This window comes from Mustela erminea, chromosome 19 (genome assembly GCF_009829155.1).
Source record: "Mustela erminea isolate mMusErm1 chromosome 19, mMusErm1.Pri, whole genome shotgun sequence".
NCBI classification, from domain to species: Eukaryota; Metazoa; Chordata; class Mammalia; order Carnivora; family Mustelidae; genus Mustela; species Mustela erminea.
In genome coordinates, this window is record NC_045632.1 from 57073592 (window position 1) to 57093088 (window position 19497).

Below are 19497 nucleotides of genomic sequence, written 5' to 3' on the forward strand. Positions count from 1 at the left end.
CCTGCGTTCACAGCTGCTGACGTCCTAGCCGACGCAGAGCAGCTGCTCAGTAAACACTGTCCAGGGTGCCTGGCCGGCTCAGCCAGTAGAACACACGATTCTTGATCTCAGGGTCGTGAGTTTGAGCCCCACATTGGGTGAAAATCCTACTTAAAGAAAAGATAAAAAAAAAGAAATACTTATTGAATGAGCACGTGGGTGGTTAAGGCCTTTGGGTTATAGGTGGACTTAGAATTTTCTCCCAGTTTGGTTGGTAGAAACTCGTGCTGTAAGGCCCAGAAAATGAACTGCAGAAGTACAATTGCAGGAAGGTTTGTTCTGCTTCAAGGCTCCAGAAGATCATTTTTAATATACATGGTCTGGAGTTGCAAAGATCCTGCTATGAATTGATGGCCTGGGTCTCGGAGCCTGTGGCCCTGCTGTGCCTCTGGAACCTTCCTTCTTCTGCAGAGAACAAGGCAGAGGGTCTGGGCGCAATCCATAGGTGTGTTTTCTTCGGGCCGCTGCATGTTCTGAAATAAATGTAAATTGCCAGTGTTGCGGAATTGGAGGGTCTCGTGCATTTTGGGCATTCTTTGGAAAGTTCTTTAGATCTGGTGCAGGTGGGCCTGCCCTCCCGAGTGTAGCTCTTGCCCCGGGGATGGCACGACTGGTTCCCGCTGGGCCCACTTCCTCTGTGTTCTCTGGCTGGCCCAACACGGAGTCATGCGAAGGGTGCAGTCCTGGTGTGTTCAGAGCGACTGTCACCTCGACCTGCACTGAGGCCCGTGATTACGTTTCCATCCTGAAGGAAGAGGGTGGGCGTGCTTCCAAGGCCCCTACCCACACACGGTCGCCTCCCTATGGTATCTTAGCTCCGTGAGCAGACTCAGCACCCCTGCCTTCTCTCCTTGACAGAGAGGAGATCTCTGGGCTAAGGGGGCAACAGGGTGTGGAGACGGAGGTCTGCTCTGCATACCGCAGCCCGCCGGGCCCTGGCACACCGCGACTCGGGTCGCCCGCCACTTCTCTCGACCCAGCAGTCAGGCCTCTCACTTTCTGCCTCCCTCTGTCGCTCTGTCCCTCCTGCCTGAGCCCACACAGGAGGCTTCTGGAAAAGGATGACTCACACGCGCTCCCAGAATTTCGAGTGAGGGAGATGCTGGGAGAGCCGCTTGCCATCCTCGGGCTGGACCAAAAATAGCCAGGATGGTTTGCTCTGATCCTGCAGTCCTGATGCTGGGGCGTTCTGCTTGGTAAATCGGTGCAGCCCTGCTGACCGCTGGAAACCATTTCCAGATCCAGAAATTTGTTCCTTTTCCCTCCCAGTGTCTTATTTATTGCAAACTGTATCATTATGCTCAAGAACACAATCAAAAGGAAAAATGACCTCAGTTACAGGACTATAAGACATTTCTGTCTTCTTTTCCAGCCCTTTTTGTACATATGCTTTGTTGTTATTTTTTAAAAAATTAAAATCCGTGCACTCCAGGATTCCTAGCACCCACTCCAAAGGACGGCGTGCTGTGGGATTCAGTTAGGACTCGCTGACGGCAGATTATTTTGTTTACTTAGCTGTAAAGTGAACATCGTTCACTGACGTTCTGATTGCTTACAGCTGCAACTCATGACTATTGCATCAAATTGTTAGAATGTATTTGCCGTTTTCCTGTATTTAGATTCCCGCCCCGCCCCAGTTTATCAGGATTAGAAGTACTGTTGCAAGGAGCATTTTTTCCTCCATGTAACCGGTTTTGAGGGGTTTAAATTATTTTCTTAGGATAAATTTCTTTAGGATAAATTTCAAGAATTTGAATTCCTGGATCAGAGGATAAAATAATAAAAATCACAAAGAATAGTTTCTAGGGGAGCCTGGCTGGCTCCGTTGGAAGAACCGGCGACTCTTGATCTCTGGGGTTGTGAGTTCCAGTCCCCCATTAGGCACGGAGAGTACATGCATAAATACATAAGCAAACACACACACTTTCCAGAGTCTTATTTATCCCTATTTTCAGGATGGCTTGAGAGTTTCAACTTTACCATAACCTCATCAGTATTTTGTTTGCATTTTAAAGTTTTTGCTCATGTAGTAGTGTAAGATGCCACCTAGTTGTTTTAACTTGCCTCTCTCCATGCGCGGCTACCAGTGTAGGCTGAAGCGCTGTCTAAGCATTTAGTAAGAGAATTTCTTTTTTTTTTTTTTAAAGATTTCATTTATTTATTTGACAGAGAGAAATCACAAGTAGACGGAGAGGCAGCCAGAGAGAGAGAGAGAGAGAGAGAGGGAAGCAGGCTCCCTGCTGAGCAGAGAGCCCGATGCGGGACTCGATCCCAGGACCCTGAGATCATGACCTGAGCCGAAGGCAGCGGCTTAACCCACTGAGCCACCCAGGCGCCCCTTAGTAAGAGAATTTCTTACATGACTTGTTTGAGTCATTTGTATTCCTTCTTAGAACACAGTTTTCAGTTGGTTTCGGGGGAATTTATAATACAGATCATTTTGACCCCATTTTCCTATCATAACGACGGCGAACGAGATCTTCCTAGTGTGTGACTTTTCCATTTTGAACGCCTAGTGTGTTGTCATAGGTGCGATTTTCTGTGCTCTGGAGAATCTGAAAATGGACCTTAGAATGTGAGCCCAACCACAGTGTCTCAGACGGGGAGACCCTGGCCCAGGGAGCAGAGGCCACAGGCACAGGTGGCAGGAGGGGGACCAAGGCTGAACCGGCCTCCGACTGGCCCCCTCAGTGACCACCTCTCTGGGTGGTGGTCCTGTCAACCCCGTGGTTCTCTCCTGGCCCTGACGGCTCTTTCGAGTGGAGGTTTATGCTTCTCTTTTTTGAACCAAGGTACGCGTCTTAGGATCTCCTCAAAGTGTACCGTTCCCACTGCGGTGACGAGGAACCAGCCAGCTGTTCCATCTCTCTGACTCAGGGCGTTTAAAAATATCCTGAGCTGGGCAATTTGGAGGAACCCATGATCGATTTGTGAACATTAAGTTCTTAACAGGCAGCAGACACAGTCTAGTATCAAATTACCCTCAGAAGATGCAGCAGTGCTGCTGCAGCGGCGGCCACCTGCCTGCCGGGGATTGTCCTAGATATCCGGGGTCTGCGGAGGGTGCCGAGGGGGCATGCCCAGTCGTGAGGCTGCCCTTGCCTGGAGGAGCTCATGCATCAGAAGGGCTCTTGCTTGGTGCTGAGCTGTCTGCGTCTTGCCCCGGGGAAGGCGGGTCCCAGACCTGGTAGGCAACGCCCCCAGCTGGCAGTCAGGAAACCTGGTTTAGATGCAAAGAGTCCAACCTCTGCATCCTGGAGCCCCGTCCCCAGCTCTCGGGGTACGTTCACGCGCAGCCCCGTCGGTCCGTTCGCAGACGTGCGGCAAACACCCGTAGTCGAGACTGCACGGGACAGCCCACGGCTCCAGAGGTGCGTGGACTGTGGCAGGACGAACAGAAATGGGAACACCTGTCCGTCACACAAGCGGCACCACGAATGGGGGTAGGCACAATGCTGGAGGTGCGCGCAGGCATTGGGCATAGTTTTGGCCGGGGCTGGAGTGAGCTGCTCAGAAGAGGCGTCACCATGTCCCCCTGGGAGATGGACAACATCCGGGCAGGGTGAGGCAGGAAGACGGGGTGGAGTGGGGAAGGGGGAGGGCAGAAGGACCAGGCACCGCGAGACACATGCCTTCATCCGGGTGTCCTCATCCTGCACGTGCAGGGGGAGGGCGGGAAGGAGAGGCTGGGTCTGGGCAGCAGGTGACCCTCAGAAGTGGGTGACGGGGCGGTGAGTGACATGAAAAGGGGCATCTGTCTGACAGCCTGGGAAGGCTCTGGGCCTTGAGGAGAAGCGTCTTCAGGTGGGAGCCCAGGAAGGGAGAGACGCACAGCCGGGAAGGGAGGGCGCACGTGCGTAACAGAGGCGGCTTTCCCAGCATGCCGGACGACACCATCTCCCATAGCCAGTGACACGGCAGTGAGCAGGCAGATGTGTCCCTGGTGATTTTCTGATTCAGCCCAGCATCGGCCTTTCTATTTATTGGCGTCAGTCGGGTGGGCCCGAGCAGGGAGGCGGCCAGCAGGTGCAGTGGCTTTGAAGTCATAGGTGTAGTTGGGAGAAGCCCTGCTCGTTGCTGTTCAACCAATAGTTACTGAGTGCCTGCATGTGCCAGGTGTGTAACAGTAGGCAGTCGGGAAGTGATGTCCATGTCGTGATGACCCAGATTCTAGAAGTTTGGAGCCTATTCTCTTTTCAGGAAATTTGTGGCCTCATTCGTTCATTGAAGTCTGGATTCTCAGCGCTAAGTTCCCCTTACGCAGGGAGTAGCTCTCGTGGTGATCATATTTCTGTGTCTTCCATTCTAGATGCCTTAAGACCACGAGAGCTGCCCCAGAGGACTCCTGGTGGCCAGCAGCTACCAAGCAGCCTGTGCGCGTGGCCTCCAGCTCCCGCTGACGCGTCTGGGAGTCCCGTCTGCTGATCTTCCAGCCTGGAAGCCTCCCCGAACCATGGAGGCCCCGGAGGTCCCCGTGGGCACGCTGATTGACTTCGGGACTGAGCCGTCTGCCTCCTCGCCCCTGGAGATGCTGCCTCCAAAGCTGCAGGATGGGGACAGCTCCCAGGGCGACGGAGCTTCGGAGAGCGAGACCACAGAGTCTGCGGACAGCGAGAATGACATGGGCGAGTCGCCGTCCCACACGTCCTGGGACCAGTACCGCCGCTCCTCCTCCAACGAGTCCTTCTCTTCCAACCAGAGCACCGAGTCGGCCAAGGACGAGGAGACCTTGGAGCTCCGGGAGTTCATGCGCGGCTACGTGGAGAAGATCTTCTCTGGAGGGTGAGTGCCCGGGACCACGGAGCCCGGCTTCCGCTCCCTCACCGGCCAGGGGTGGGCCTCCGGGGTGGTTCTCAGCCCCCACCCCCGGCTGCAGGTAGAAGCACTAGAGAGCTTTCGCCGCCTCTTCTGTCCCACCCCCCGGCTCCAGCCACTCCACTGACATGTTCAGGTCCTTTCTGCTAAATCCAGGAGGCCTCTAGGGTGGCTTCCCCGCGTCTGAGTCCTGGCACGTTAGCATCGGCCTCACGCGGGGGTGGGGCGCTGCCGTGACTCGGGACTCTCAGGGCAGGGATGCTATAGCCCCGAAGGTTTCGATGACCCGTAATTCTCGCGATGCTCGTGGCAGTGGAGGCTCAAGCAGCTGCCAGGATGCGGACCCGTCCTTGCTGCTTCTTCTTGCCTTTCTTGGACGGTTCTTGAAGGTGTACATAGGATCCCCGGCCCCTGGAGCAGCAGGGAGTGGAGCTCAGGTTGGGATCAGACAGAGGAGAGGGTGTCTGTGGGAAGGCCTCCAGCTCCCCCCACAACTCTTGTTGTATCCCAGCAAGGGTGGAGGGAGCCTGCAAACCCAGACTCCTGGGTTTCGGATGTCAGCCTTGCCCTGCGCCCCCATCACACGCTAGTCCCTGAGGGCCTTGCTGCTCGTTCCCTGGATGGGGACCCGCAGTTGCCGCATCACGGGAGTTTGCTAGAAATGCAGAGTCTTGGGCCCCACCAGACCTGCTGAGTCTGAATCTGCATTTCAGCCAAACCTCCACACTCTCTGTGCCCACACTTCAGGGTGAGGAGTTCAGGGACCGACGGGACCGTTTTCCCATTTAATTAAAGCAGTAGGAAGAATCCGCCTGTTGACGCCACGTAAAGAGGCCAGTATTTCCTACAGCGATTAAGGGCCCTGGTTCGTAACCAGGCGCGGTGGCCGTCGGCCTTTTCTAGGTGTGTGTCCATTCTCTTTGCCGTTAAAATAGGGAAGAGAGTTCCGTGACGATCTGTATATGGGACGATCCCAAACCGCATTCGGGTTTGGTTTTGCACGCATTCTGGGAGAGCGGTAGATGTGGCTCTCTCCTAATTTTGTTTGACTAACACTGGAATTAGTCAGCTTTCTCTGAGCACACCCAGTTAATGAAAGGGGAGAAAGCGCAGAAGCCTGCTAATTTGTCAGGAAGGCTGATCTGTATTTGCGGCCGCCTGTCAGCAGTATGGAGCCCAGACAGCTGAGCCGGATGCATTCTCAAGAGCGTTCCAGAAATCACTGCAGACTGGCTGGCAGAGTCCCCGATTTCATCTGCTGTTGGTATTTGGGGATAAATGAGACCAAGATGTTTTCTACCAAACCTTAAATAAACGAAAGATTGCATGAGCTCATTGATCGTCAGCCTTCTGCTTCTTTTTTATCTTGTCTTTAAATCTGGGGACAGAGTGTTCACCTCCCACGATGAGTGATCAGAGGTGGTTTGAGGTCAGGTGAGCGTCTGTTCACCCTGGCTGTGATGACCCCTGGGCCCCCCAGTCTCTATCCCTCACATACACCGCCAGGATTGCCAGAGGGTGGGACGTGCTGGTGTAAGCCAGGCGTCCGCGCTTGGCTGGGGGGGGCCACAGTTCCCGGTTGCCTCTCCTGCCCCTTCCCCACTCTGGCTGTGTTTGTTGCCGAGGACTGAGAGTTCCTTTCCCTGCTCTGTTCCTTTCAGGGAGGACTTGGACCAGGAGGAGAAAGCCAAGTTTGGAGAGTACTGTAGCAGCGAGAACGGAAAAGGACGCGAGTGGTTTGCTCGATACGTGAGCGCCCAGGTGAGGGCGCGGTGACGGGAGGTACAGCTGGTGTGGCCGTGAGCGCCCAGGTGAGGGCGCGGTGACGGGAGGTACAGCTGGCGTGGCCGTGAGCGCCCAGGTGAGGGCGCGGTGATGGGAGGTTGGTTTGCTTGATACGTGAGCGCCCAGGTGAGGGCGCGGTGACGGGAGGTACAGCTGGCGTGGCCGTGAGCGCCCAGGTGAGGGCGCGGTGACGGGAGGTACAGCTGGTGTGGCCGTGAGCGCCCAGGTGAGGGCGCGGTGACGGGAGGTACAGCTGGCGTGGCCGTGAGCGCCCAGGTGAGGGCGCGGTGATGGGAGGTTGGTTTGCTTGATACGTGAGCGCCCAGGTGAGGGCGCGGTGACGGGAGGTTGGTTTGCTCGATACGTGAGCGCCCAGGTGAGGGCGCGGTGACGGGAGGTTGGTTTGCTTGATACGTGAGCGCCCAGGTGAGGGCGCGGTGACGGGAGGTACAGCTGGCGTGGCCGTGAGCGCCCAGGTGAGGTACAGCTGGTGTGGCCGTGAGCGCCCAGGTGAGGTACAGCTGGTGTGGCCTCTTCTCGCCACCTCTGCTGCTCCCGCTCTGAAGAGAAGAGCCCCAGGAAACAACCCAGCAGAGAAATGAGTAGAACTTACTTAAAGATGTTCCCAAAAGGCCTTGTTAGAATAGCGGGAAACAGGAAGTTGCTCATCTGGTTGTCCCGCTAGAAAGAATGAGCGAGCAAACTCATTTGTAATTGCACAAATTGCAAATCTGTGCAGTTACAGAAAAGTTCCTTTTTTAAGGGTGAGCATGTGGACGATGTCCATGCGTAGTTTTATTCAATAACCCACAAAGTTCAGTTTTACAAAGGTAACGTAGATGGTGACAGCCATGTGAGTTCAGAAAATAATAATTTTTTGTAAATACCTAGTAGGTTCTTTTTTTTTTTCTGCAAAGTAGCTTTAGCTCTTGGTTTTTTCAGGTATTTTTTATCACAATTTATTTTTCTATAATTTTTAAAAAAGATTTTATTTATTTATTTGGCAGAGAGAGACACAGCGAGAGAGGGGAAACAAGCAGGAGCAGAGGGAGAGGGGGAAGCAGGCTCCCCACTGAGCAGGAGCCTGAGTGGGGCTCAATCCCAGGACCCCGGGATCCTGACCTGAGCCGCAGGCAGATGCTTGACAGCTGAGCCACCCAGGCGCTCTTAGCAATTTATTTTTCCAAGAGAAATTAGAAAATGCCGATCAGCACGCATAAACGGCCCCAAACTCTCCCATCCAGAAATGGCCCGTGTTGTCCTCCGGGGGCTTCATCCCTGCAGGCCGTTCTGTGTTGTATGGGTGAGTGTGTGGGGCTCCTAGTTCTTAAGATTTCAGAGAGATGCAGGAAAGTGTTGGCTTGTGCTCTGCTGGGGGGCCCAGTTACTCTGGCACCAAGGAGGCTGCTCCCGTCCAGACTCACGGCCCAGCTGTGTCGGGCAGTGCTTAGTGTGGTGAGCCTGTCTGAGTGACAGCCGCCCGCCCACCCAGTGACGTGTCTGCCTGTTCCCGCACAGCGCTGCAACTCCAAGTGTGTCTCGGAGCCGACCTTCTACCGCCTGGTGCAGTCTTTCGCCGTGGTCCTGTTCGAGTAAGTGATGCTGTGCCCAAAGCCTTTGTCCTAAAGCACATCTTCCCCGTTTTTCCTGCTCCGTACTAACCCAGTTGTAACAGCCACACGGGTCATGAGCTCGTGCTTGCTCTGAACCACCGCCCCCCCTGCCCCGGCCACTCGCTGGCATCCACAGAGAGGCCTTGCCCCAGCCTCTCGGGGGAGGAAGTTAAGGTCCAACCCCCACGGTAGGGGAGGTTAGGGGACAGCAGCTGGGCGTAAGCAGATCCCTCTCGGAGGGCCGCCAGGACAGGCGGGGCCGACACTCCACTGACGCTGCCCTCCTGCGGTGGAGATGCAGCCTTTTCTGGATTTCTTGTTGTGAAGCACTTCCAGCTAGATAACCACCCACTTAATGATGCGATCAGATGCCTTCAGCCTGCTCTGCGTGCTAATTAGGCCCTGCTGGAACCCTTTATCAGAGACAGCACAGTGGAAGCTGGGGGGGGATGAAAGGGCCCCCCTCCACCTCTGTGTAGCTGTGGGACGCAGGCCGTGTGACTCACGGGCTCTCTCCTCCTGAGGCCCCGGGGCCTGGGACGGCTAGACTCCCATCATACGAGCTGGACCTGCGTCAGAGCAGGTGACGGCACCCCCTCCCCCACACACACATGAAAGGAGGGGCTGTGTCTCTGCCTTGGGCAAGGGAACAGCAGCCTTACTGATGGGACGAAGAAGGGGGCACTGGGAGGGGAATTGGGGAAGGACGGGGGAGAAGAAGCCCCAATCTGATAGTTGTTTGTGCCCCACTTACCCTCGTCCCCTCATTGTGGCCCCGAAGCAGGTCCTGGTCCCATGGTTTGTCCCCATGTCCCTTTTGTCCTTCCAGACCTGAAACCCCCCACCTTTACTTTTCCTTCCCCTTCTGCAGCAGAGACATGCCAGCTCCTAATTCCCCAGTGTCTCAATGTCTCCTCCCCTCTTTTGTCCCTGCCCCTGCCACGACCATGGAGCGTGGACTGGAGGAGAAAGACCATAAAGGGGAGGGTCCCTATTTTTCCGGCACCTGCTGGGAATGTCCCATGTTGAGGACAGGCTCCTGTGCGGGGGGATTCTGGGTCTCGGAGCTGGCAAGGGAGGAAGAACAAGAGAGCGTCACGGAAGGAGTGGGTTTCAAACAGGCGCAGCTGTCTCGTGTGCAGCGTGCTCTTGGCCCCGAGAAGACTTCAGCTTCCGGACATTCCTATCGTAGGATTTCTCACGGATCCATGTTGTGCAGACATACCTGTCCCACGTGGTAACATAGTCAATTCTGGACTGAGTTTGATTTTTTCCTTCAATAAAATTGGGGGGGTGGGGTAGGAAAATAAAATTCAAGTCCCAACCCAACCAAAACACAGACTCTTCCCATTTCTCAGTGAGCATGTGTATTTCTGTGTGTAGGGGAAGAAAAAGGAAAAACACCTTATAGTCTCCTAAAAATATGTATTTTTAAAATTTGAGTTTTATAATTTTTAGTTTATTAGTGTCTTCTGTTTTTACTTTTATTTATAGTCCTTTATGATTTTATTGGCAGAGTTTAGTTCTTCAAGTTTTATTAGTTTTTTTTTTAAAGATTGTATTTAGTTTTATTTGAGAGAGAGAGAGAGAGAGCACGAGTGGGGGGTGGGACAGAGGCAGAGGGAGAAGCAGGCTCCTTGCTGAGCAGGGAGCCTGACGTGGGGCTCGATCCCAGGACTCCAAGATCGTGACCTGAACTGAAGGCAGATGCTTAACCAACCGAGCCACCGAGGCCCCCCATTAGATTATTTTATATTCAAAGATAGAACTGGCCCTGACCCCACCGTCTAGATAAATTCCATTGACTTTTCTTTTTTTAATACTTTAAACATTAAATACATTAAACAAGGTTAATGTAATAACCTTGTTAATACAATGTTAGAAACTAAACAGAAAAAAGGTCGGGAACTAAACAGGAAGAAAAAGCACAGAAGAACAGAGTAGAGAGGCACAGCACCTCAAATGGAAAGGAAACCCCCTCTTACAACCCTGTCTTTGGTCCTGTGGCCCTCCTCCTGGCGATAACCACTGTTGATGACACACATCCCGGCGAATATAGATCTTTCTGAAGAAGATAAGCAGTTGGGGATTCTTTTTGGTTGCTTCTACATAGCATCTGGGGAGTGAGGTATAAATGTGGGCCTTTTTTTTTTTTAAAGATTTTATTTATTTATTTGATAGAGAGAGAGAGAGATCACAAGTAGGCAGAGGTAGGCGGGGTGGGGGGGAAGCAGACTCCCCGCTGAGCAGAGAGCCCGATGCTGGGCTCGATCCCAGGACCCTGAGATCATGACCTGAGCCAAAGGCAAAAGCTTTAACCCACTGAGCCACCCAGGCACCCCAAATATTTATAAAATTTTTAGCTCTTGCTTCAGGAGCTTGCAGTGAGAAAAGTCGGCAGGATGGCGTTTGAGCTGGCCGGCCTTCCTTTTCATTTTAGGTGCCATCAGATGGACGACTTTGGGCCTGCTAAGAACCTCATGACCATGTGCTTCACCTACTACCACATCGGTAAGGCCCGGGGGCGCGAACGCCGTGGAGGGCAAACACGGAAACTCAAGGCTCGTCCCCTTGTAACGTGGCATCAAGTGAGGCTTTTCCCCATTAGCGGTGCAGTTGTGAGGCTTCCAGAAAACTACAGAACCTGGGGTTAGGGCCAGATGTGCAAGGAACAGGAGGGGTAGGTGTGGTCCGTAGCGTGGGTCAAGTGGCTGCCTTGCCGCGGTAGGAAGGAAGCCACCCAGCAGCTGTCCACTTGGTGGGCCATTTCGTGGGCGACTCAGGAATTGCTGGACGTGAGGACTTCTCTTTCACGTTTTAGCAAAATACAACACAGGGTTGGCCCTTGAAGACTGTGGGAGGCATAGTAAAGGGTCTTGGGGTGGAAAGCGTCCCTGGTGTGGGCCGGTGATGTCCCCCCGGCAAGGGCAGATCATTCTTCATCCTGACGTCTGATCTTTCTTCATTCTGGCTCATTGCTCTGGAACTTTCTGGTCATTGGAGCTTGCGGACTCCCTGCATGAGGTTCCTTGGGTGTGACGTTAGGGACTCGTTCAGGCCACTGTAAGCAGAAGGCTGCTGGGGGCCCGCGTGGTCTAGAGCTGGGTCAGCGCGGCAGTGGGCACGGCCTCCCTTCCCGCCTCTCTCAGGGTGCACAGTTTTGGTCTTGGGTCCAAACCCCGTGTCTTCTGCAGCTCAGCTCTGTCCTCCCCACACTCCCAACTGCCCATCCCCCCCGTGCCTCAGTTCTGGTGGTAGCTGGGCGACTGCCTTAGCGCTGGATGGGCCCTTCGTGCCAGACCTTTGGGTCGGATGGGAACCCCTCATCCAAACCATGGCTCCTCCTTCTCAAAGGAGTGGGAGTCACATCTGTGCCCACAGCAGCTTAAATTAGTAGGGGACACTCAGCACCTTGATGGTGGGGGGGTGGCCTTTGACCCGCAAGGCTCTGAAAGGTCTTTTTCTTTTTAAGATTTTTTTTAAAGGTCTTACTTACTTGACAGAGACAGTGAGCAAGAGAGAGAACACGGAGGGGAGGGTCCGAGGGAGAAGCAGAGAGTTCCCGTTGAGCAGGAGCCTGGTGTGGGGCTCTGCCCCAGGATTCTGGGATCATGACCTGAACCCAAAGCAGACGCTTAACGACTGAGTCATTCAGGCACCTGAAGAGGGTATCTTTGATCAGCAGTCCCGTCTTTATCTGTCAGGGCACCTCGACTTGAGGGCGACTCTGACCTGTCGGCGGCGCCTTAAGCTGCGGGAGAGCCTTTGGCCTTACTGTTCTCTCCGGGATGCCCACTCCCGCCTCGTCCAGTTTCAAGCCCACACGGGGGCCCAGAGCCTGTCCGGAGTCTGCATGCCTCCTCCTCGCACAGGGAGAGGCTCCTCGCCCCCCTCTAACCCTGGGCCTCTGCCGCGGCGGAGCTCCGCGTGTCCGTTGCTCCCTCCTTCAGGTCCTCGGGCTTCAGGGCTGGGTCCGCTCCTGTTTCTTCATTAGTCTGGGTGCACCTGGCTGCCTTCTTAGATGCAGCAGGTGCTTCACTGTGGCCTGAGAGGCCCGGCCCTCCACCTTCCTTTGGCATCTTGGGTCCTTCGCTGGTTGCCACTGCCTCCGAGAGGCTCCGGCGTCGTGTTGTTCCCCCTACACAGCGCAGTTCCTTTCCTGCCCCCTCCCGCCTCTCCCCCACTCCAGGTAAGCCGCACCTGCTGCCCTCCGAGTCCAAGGAGAAGCCCGCGGGGAGCATCGACTCCTACCTGAAGTCCGCCAACAGCTGGCTGGCGGAGAAGAAGGACATCGCTGAGCGGCTGCTAAAGAACACATCGGCCAAGACAGAGAACGTCAAGGGCTTCTTCGGGGGGCTGGAGACCAAGCTGAAGGGGCCTCTGGCCAGGAAGCAAGAGTACGTGTCAGCAGGTGGACTGTGGGGGGAGGGGCGGCTGTGGCCGAGGGCTGAGGCCCCGTGCCACCTGCTAGTGGCGGTGACGGGGAGGCCGTGGGCTGGCCGTGGAGGCATCCACTTGGCCTCCCTGGGTGACCTTTGGAGCCGGCAGCACAGCTGCTAGCTCCGCTTGACCCCCCAGGCTTCTCTGGGGTTCACGCATGCTGGTGGGTTGGCTGACAGGCAGGGATGTCCTGGGGGCCGGGGTCTTCTAGGACTGATGGGGGGAGCATGTGGAAGCTGTCAGCGGCAGGAGGGGAATCAGCTCCTCCCTGGCTCTTCCTCCCGGAAGTGCGGTGAAAGCTCGTGTGAGCGGAACCATGTAGGCAGGGGAAAGACCCCCGTCCCCCAGGACAGCCGCTTTGCAGCAGGAGCTCAGGAGCCTTCCGGGACCGGGCGCTTGAGAACGGGGTGTTGAAGCCAAACCTCCCAAGAAAGGGGGCACGTCAGCAAGAGAACCCCGGGCTCCCTGCGGTCCCCACTGTCCTCTGCGATGGCTGGTTCCCGCCGGGAGACTTGGTTTTGTTCCTTGTCTGGTCCGAGCAGTTTTGGAATCAGAGAAGATGGTGCAAGGGAGCCTCCCTGCCGCATCTCCTTAATCCTGGAAGATTGGCAGTTGGTAAATAGAGCACCGACTTCATAACACTTTTTCAAAAGAAACCACATGAAATGTATCCATCGCTAAGAGACATAATTCTGCTTCAGCCAAGTTAGACTGGTTCCTTTGAGCTGAGAAAATGGGTGGGGGGGTCGTTATGTCACTGCTGCGGTTCTGTCCCCCAGGGAGGATGAGAACAAGCCCAAGGAGAAGCCGCAGAAGACAGGTGAGTGTCTCCCAGGGCTCTCCTGGCCTAACAGGTGTCCGGCTGTGGCCACAGCAGCGCCCCTGGTCCCGTAGCCAGGCCCCCAAGGGGTCTTCGACCACCCCCAGCCACCGTCCTTGGTAACCAGCAGCCTCACCAAGCAAGCCCCTGAACATCCGGGCTCCTTCCCCCCCGGGCACCAGATTCTGTCCTAGGTGACTCCCAACTTCTCTCCACCCTGGCCTGGACTTGCCTATGGAAGTTTGGCGGGGAGCTTCTTCTCTGGGGAGAGGATTCGGGAGCTAAATTCCTCATCGCAGGGAAGTGAGGGAACATATTGGCGGGCGTGGGGGGCCGAGCCAGGGATCCTTCCCTCAGAAGGAGCCCCCACAGCCAGGTGGCAGGAGCATCCTTCCCGGCCGTGGGCGATGTTGGACAAGTGGTCTGGAAATTTCTACCGTGCGTTTCCATAACCTTTGGGGAGAAGCGGTGCCTGCCAGGAGGGTCGCTGAGGGGTTTGCCAACCTGTGCGGGCAACCGGAGCCACGGGCGGTGTCTGTCGCCCTCCCGCAGTGACCGCGTGCAGCCCAGAGGAAGAAAGAAAGGGGGAGAAGATCTACCTGTACACGCACCTGAAGCAGCAGCCCATCTGGTAAGGCCGCCCTCACACCTGCGGGCCTGAGCTCCTGGCCCCTGCGGCTCCCTCGCCAGCCAGGGCTCACCATGCCCCCCCGGGATAGCTGGAATGGAAAAGGGGAACCGTGGTAGGTGTGGGTGAGGATGTGGAGAAACTGGAACCCACATACCCTGTCTGCGGGGAGGGATGGGGGACAGCGGCCGAGCAAACCTGGCAGCTCCCCCAGATGTTAGCCGAGAGTTAGCCTGCAGCCCAGCAGTTGCATTCCTAGCCAGGGGCTCCAGGGAACTGAGCACAGGTACTCGGGCCAAGACTCACGCACATTTAATAGCCCATAGCTGGGAAGCACCCAGATATCCACGGACAGGGATGCATGATGTGCGGATCTGCAAAACGTGATACCTCCCGACCACGTGGTCTTCTTTGGCCACAGGAGGGGCGAGACGCTGACCGTTGAGACTCGGGTGAACCTGGAAATAATTACAAGACAGACACGAAAGGCCACGTAGTAGATGATGCTGTTTATCCTCATCTGTCGTCAGGGACAGGCCCGTCCCTGGAGACAGAGCAGCTGAGCGGTTGTCGGGGGCTGCGGGAAGCAGGAGTCAGGGAGGGACTGTTCACGGGGACAGGGTTTCTTTATGGGGGCATGAAAATGTTCTGAGGATCGCACTCCGGGCTGCACAACTCGGAATAGAGTAAAAACCACTGAATCGTGGACTTTAGAAGACTGAGTTTATGGTATGTGAATTATATCCCAATAAAGCTATTTTATACGAATGTCTAGGAATGAAGGTTGTGAGTAAAGTGAGAGGCTGGCGGTCGGGGGAGCCCCTGCCCCTGCCCTGCCCTCTCTCTCTCTCTCTCTGGATCACTGTTTGGGCCGCCTTGGTCCCTCCAAAGGCTCTCCATCGCCAGGCTATGTTCACCCCCAAGTAGACAGAGAGCCGGCCCCTGAGCCCCAGGGATGTCAGATGTGCCCCTCCCTCGAAGGCCACAGTGGCGTAGTTGGCTGACCCTTGATCTTTAGGAAGAACGTCTCTCACTTGTGAGTCCCTATGAACATGTTTGTTCTCCGCACACGGCCTGTCCTCGCCAGGTTCCCGTTTATGTTACTAGAGCCTGTTCTCGGGCAGCAGGTGTCCCCAAACGCCCATCTTCCTCTGGGAGGCCCAGCGGGGGTGCAGAAGCGGAAGATGGCCTTCCTCCATGTCCCGCAGATGCATGTGGACTTTACCTGCCTCCATGTCATACCCTCCTCCTGGGAGAGAGATGACCCTTAGCCAGGAGCCCAGGGACCCACCTCGATTTCGGGCAAAGGCAGCTGGCCAATTTCCTCTTCCCTGCTCTGCCTCTCTGCGACGTGCCTGCAAGCCGCGCATTCTTATCCCTCCGGTGTGCTGAGCGCTGCCTCCCCGCCTCCCCGCAGAGGACTGACACTCGGCTCTGTCCCCCAGGCACACACTGAGGTTCTGGAATGCGGCTTTCTTCGATGCTGTCCACTCTGAGAGGAGAAAGCGGTCGCCCACTACCAGGTAGGAGCAGCGTCTGGGCCCGCCTTGCCTTGCGGCAGAGGCCCGGGGACTGGCTTTATTTTCCGGTTTCTGCAGAGGAGAGCAGAACGGCAGCTGAGTCGGTGCGTCCGTCTTTTTCAGCTCCTTCTGGCCCCGGCGCCCGGCGAGCTGCCTGGGGGGATCCCGGGCACGCACAGCTTCGTGGGCGGGAGTCGATGGGGGTTCCTCGGCTTGCATGAGCGCTTTCTGTCCTGGGCTCTGGCATGACTTGGGCTGACCCTCCTCTGAAACGCACACTCCCCCAGAACGAACCCATCAGGACACCCAAGGATTGAGTCTGCCTATTGCTGTAAGAACCGTGGCCACAGGACTCGGGGCACGCAGGGCCAGCTGCCCTCCACCTCCCGCCGCCATAGACTCAGCTCAAGAGAGCTAACCTCTGGGGAGATGCGATTGCTACCTTCAGCTTACTGCTCTGGTCTGCAGCCTGAGATCCCCCCCCAGCCTCCCTGACGCTAGTCTTGCCACATCAGGAGACCCCCTTTGTAAACGGTCACACAGAGCACAGGGCAGAGTGAGGGCTGGTGGCCCTTCCTGCTCTGGCCACAGCAAGCCACAGTTACTGCCCACTGTGTCGAGTGGCTGGTCAGGAAAGGGCAGCAGCCCTCCCAGTCCTGGCTCCCCTATTGGCACCCCCTCTCTGTCATGAACCTCTCCTTCTCTAACAGGGGGAGACCCCTCAGCCTTTCTCCCTGGCAGGGGACAGCAGGTGCCTGCTGTGTGGCCGGTCCACCAGCTCTGGGGGGATTGGAAGTGCAGTCTTCCTGTCTGCATGGGTCGGGGGCAGCGACACCCTCCCTGGGCGGGATGCCCTGCAGTCCGCTGCGGCTGCCTCTCCTGAGGGAGGCAGAGGGAGCCGTCCCGGGGATTCTAGAGAGAGAATCCCACGCTCTGCCGGGAAACCAGACTGAAGGAAGCGCTTCGATGCTTGTAGGCGAACGGGGTTTCCTCCTGCTGCTTACGTAGCTGTCGGGCTCCTAGCAGATGAGCGGTCTCGAGTACCCCGTGTCTCTCCGTCTCTGTTTCTGCCGTAATAACGCTCCTCTCTCGCTCTTCTCTTTTTTCCATCCACGTATCTTGCATGACTTTGACATGTTCCTCTGTTTACCTGTTTCTGCTGCCGCTCCAGAGGGGATGCTGGAGAGGAGGAGAAGAAGAGGTGTGTGTCCACGTGCCTTTGTTCATGCTCCGGGGCCGGGGGTCCCCGCCAGGGCCGCCTCAGGGTGGGAGCCGCGCGCCAGCTGCTGCAGGAGGCAGAGCCCGCACGCAGGGGCCGCTCGGCACCGCCGCCCGGGGCAAGCCCCGCGCTGGGGACAGGCCGGTGGCGGGGGGGCGGGGGGACTCGCCAAGGGCAGAGCACCAGAAACAGGACACACAGAAGGCCCTCGAGACCCTGCAGGGCCTGGTGTGAGTTCAGAGAGGGAGAGGCCAGCCTTCCACTGGCCACTCCAGCCCCTCCAGAGCAGGCCTCGAACCCACCCCCTTGACGTCACGCTTGGTAATCTGGTCGTGGCACAAAGCCATGGGGGCGGCGGGGGTGGGGGCGCACAGAGAATCTGGCTCTGTCAGCCAGGTGCGGGCGTGTGCAGGGGTCTGGAAGACCCTCCCCTGCCCCTGGGACAGGCCTGGGGGTCAGGGAGGAAGGACAGCTGCCCTCGCCTTGCCAGCCATGGCCTGGTGTGGAGCCCGTGCACGCGTGTGCGTGTTTGTGTGTGAGGGTGCCCCCTGCAGAGAAGGGCCTGGAATAGGCTGTTTTCTTGGAGCCCCCAGTGGGGTCTGAATCTCATCATTTGACCTTTGTATTTGTTGGGTATCTTTTTTTTTTTTTTTTAAGATTTTATTTATTTGTTGATTATCTTTTGTAATACATTTCGGCAGCTCAAGGCCTGCCTATTCACAATACAGTTTCTGGTACAGTGATTGTTTTCGCCGGACATTTCCTAAAGCACGCTTCCTTTCATCAGTGATATATTTTTAGTGCTTATTGTTTATGAGAGATCTTGTTTCTTACGCAGCCTTATTATGACTATACAAGGAGCATTTAGGCATAAGGACATGGCCTTTAGTACAAAGCCCCCGCGTCCCCACAGTGTCTCTGGGTGGGGGGGAGCATGACTCACCACAGCCTCCCAGGGGCAGGGCTGCCTGGCACCCGTGGCTGAGGCCCAGGAGAGCTGAAGCATCACGGCCGCCTCCAAGTCGGTCGGCACCAAGCCCACGAGGGGGTGCCGGCCTCTGGGCCTCACTCTGAGCCCCAGAGCAGATGTGGTCTGACCACACAAGTCTCGGACCTGCCCCCTGGGACACCCACACATGCTCCCGGCCTCAGCCGGATGAAGGGCGAATGTTCCTCTGAGACCGGGGCGGGAGGGTGGGCCCTGGATCCCTGGGCAACCTCGTGCCTCCGGCATCATTTCTCCTCTTCGGTAAACCCGGCTGGTGAGACTCAGAGGCAGGAAGGCCTCCGTTTCCAAAAGCATCTGTTGCTTGCAATCCAGCTCCCACCGTGGCAGTGTAGACACACGTCCTGCTGTCTGTGTGGGATTAGACCGTGCCCGGTATTGGGTATTGATCTCAGTTTTCAGGAACTGATTGGACAGCAGGCAGCACCTGACCCGCTGAGTGCCAGTGGCCTTCCACCTCTTTCTTCGAAGGTCAGATTAAATGCCCCACTTCTAGGACTTACCACAGCCAAGAGAATCTCCTCCTCATCCAGGTCAGGAGGGTCAGGGCGGCCGGTCATTCCCACGTGGTGTGGGGTTGTGCATTGCACAACCTACACAACTATACACAGCAGGCCTGATGGTGGTATGGGGATTCATGTGCCCGGACAACCACTGCGGGAAAGAGGCTGAGAAGGAAGATGGGATCAGGGTCATGGCTGGAAGCATGCGCTGGGTATCTTCACGGACGTCCTGTCATCGGCACGAGGAGGCTGGGAATGACACCTGTCCCCGGTGTCCGGCGGCCTTCCGCTAAGCCGCAGCAGCACAAGTGGCCCTAGGCCCGGCGGGCGGGGAGCAGTTAAGGTTTGATGTCGGTTCTTTCTCTCTTCCTTTGGCTTCTTCGCTCCCTCACTCTGCCTCGTCTCTCTCTCGTCGCTTCTCTCTCTCTAACCTTTAGTCAGACTCATCACCCAGAGCGGAATCTTGAAGGGGCAGTGGGCTTAAGTGAGCATCTCCTCCACACCTGTATTTGCCCCTGCAAGGAGCCCGCTTCTTGGGAGACACGGAGGGGCCGGGGATGTGCTCGAGACCGAGTGCTCTCCCAGGGGAAGGGCAACCACACCCACAGCGAGTGGCTGGAGGCGGCTTTCCATCAGGACACACAGCTCACAGGGCTCGGAGAGCAGCGTCCCCGCCCCAGAGCCGTGCGGGCTCGCGTCCCTCTCCAGGGAGGACAGTGGGGCTTCAGAGTCCCGCCCGGGCAGCTGCCCACAGACCGCGATGCTTTCTCTTGGCGTTTCTGCACTTTGTGCTAAGGCCTCGTGCCATCTGCACGGGGGCCTTCGGGGAGATTGGGGTCTCATCCTTGTGCTCCTGGGAGGGGCGCAGGGCACGAACCTGGGCCTCTGAGGAAGTCAGGGCTGGGAAGTACAGCCGGGTGAAGATCTGGCCTGATGGGCCGGGGCCCTCAGCACGGCCAAGCTCCCCTGCTCCCTGGGCCTCCCTGCCACAAGAGGCTGACACGCTGCCCCCTCCAAAGAGCCCGTGAGACCTGCAGCGGGAGCACCAGCCCGAGGGACCTCCTGGACGGGTTCTCAGCTCCCCCTCCCCTGGGACGCCAGCGGGACCC

General features: G+C 56.7%; 1 protein-coding gene across 3 annotated transcripts in view; it reads left to right on the forward strand.

Moving 5' to 3' along the window:
- The window catches only part of KIAA0513 (KIAA0513 ortholog), a 60461-nt gene that overhangs the window by 36801 nt on the left and 4163 nt on the right, over nucleotides 1-19497 (forward strand). For 2 of the 3 annotated variants that reach the window (XM_032323820.1, XM_032323821.1), the window contains exons 2-10: nucleotides 4349-4821; nucleotides 6516-6615; nucleotides 8158-8231; nucleotides 10693-10763; nucleotides 12442-12649; nucleotides 13472-13512; nucleotides 14065-14143; nucleotides 15586-15663; nucleotides 16832-16861. In XM_032323820.1, coding sequence (XP_032179711.1) covers nucleotides 4493-4821; nucleotides 6516-6615; nucleotides 8158-8231; nucleotides 10693-10763; nucleotides 12442-12649; nucleotides 13472-13512; nucleotides 14065-14143; nucleotides 15586-15663; nucleotides 16832-16861 — 1010 coding nt within the window. In that variant the 5' untranslated portion in view covers nucleotides 4349-4492. The remainder of the gene's footprint in view (nucleotides 1-4348; nucleotides 4822-6515; nucleotides 6616-8157; nucleotides 8232-10692; nucleotides 10764-12441; nucleotides 12650-13471; nucleotides 13513-14064; nucleotides 14144-15585; nucleotides 15664-16831; nucleotides 16862-19497) is intronic. The other variant, XM_032323822.1, reaches the window with a different exon arrangement.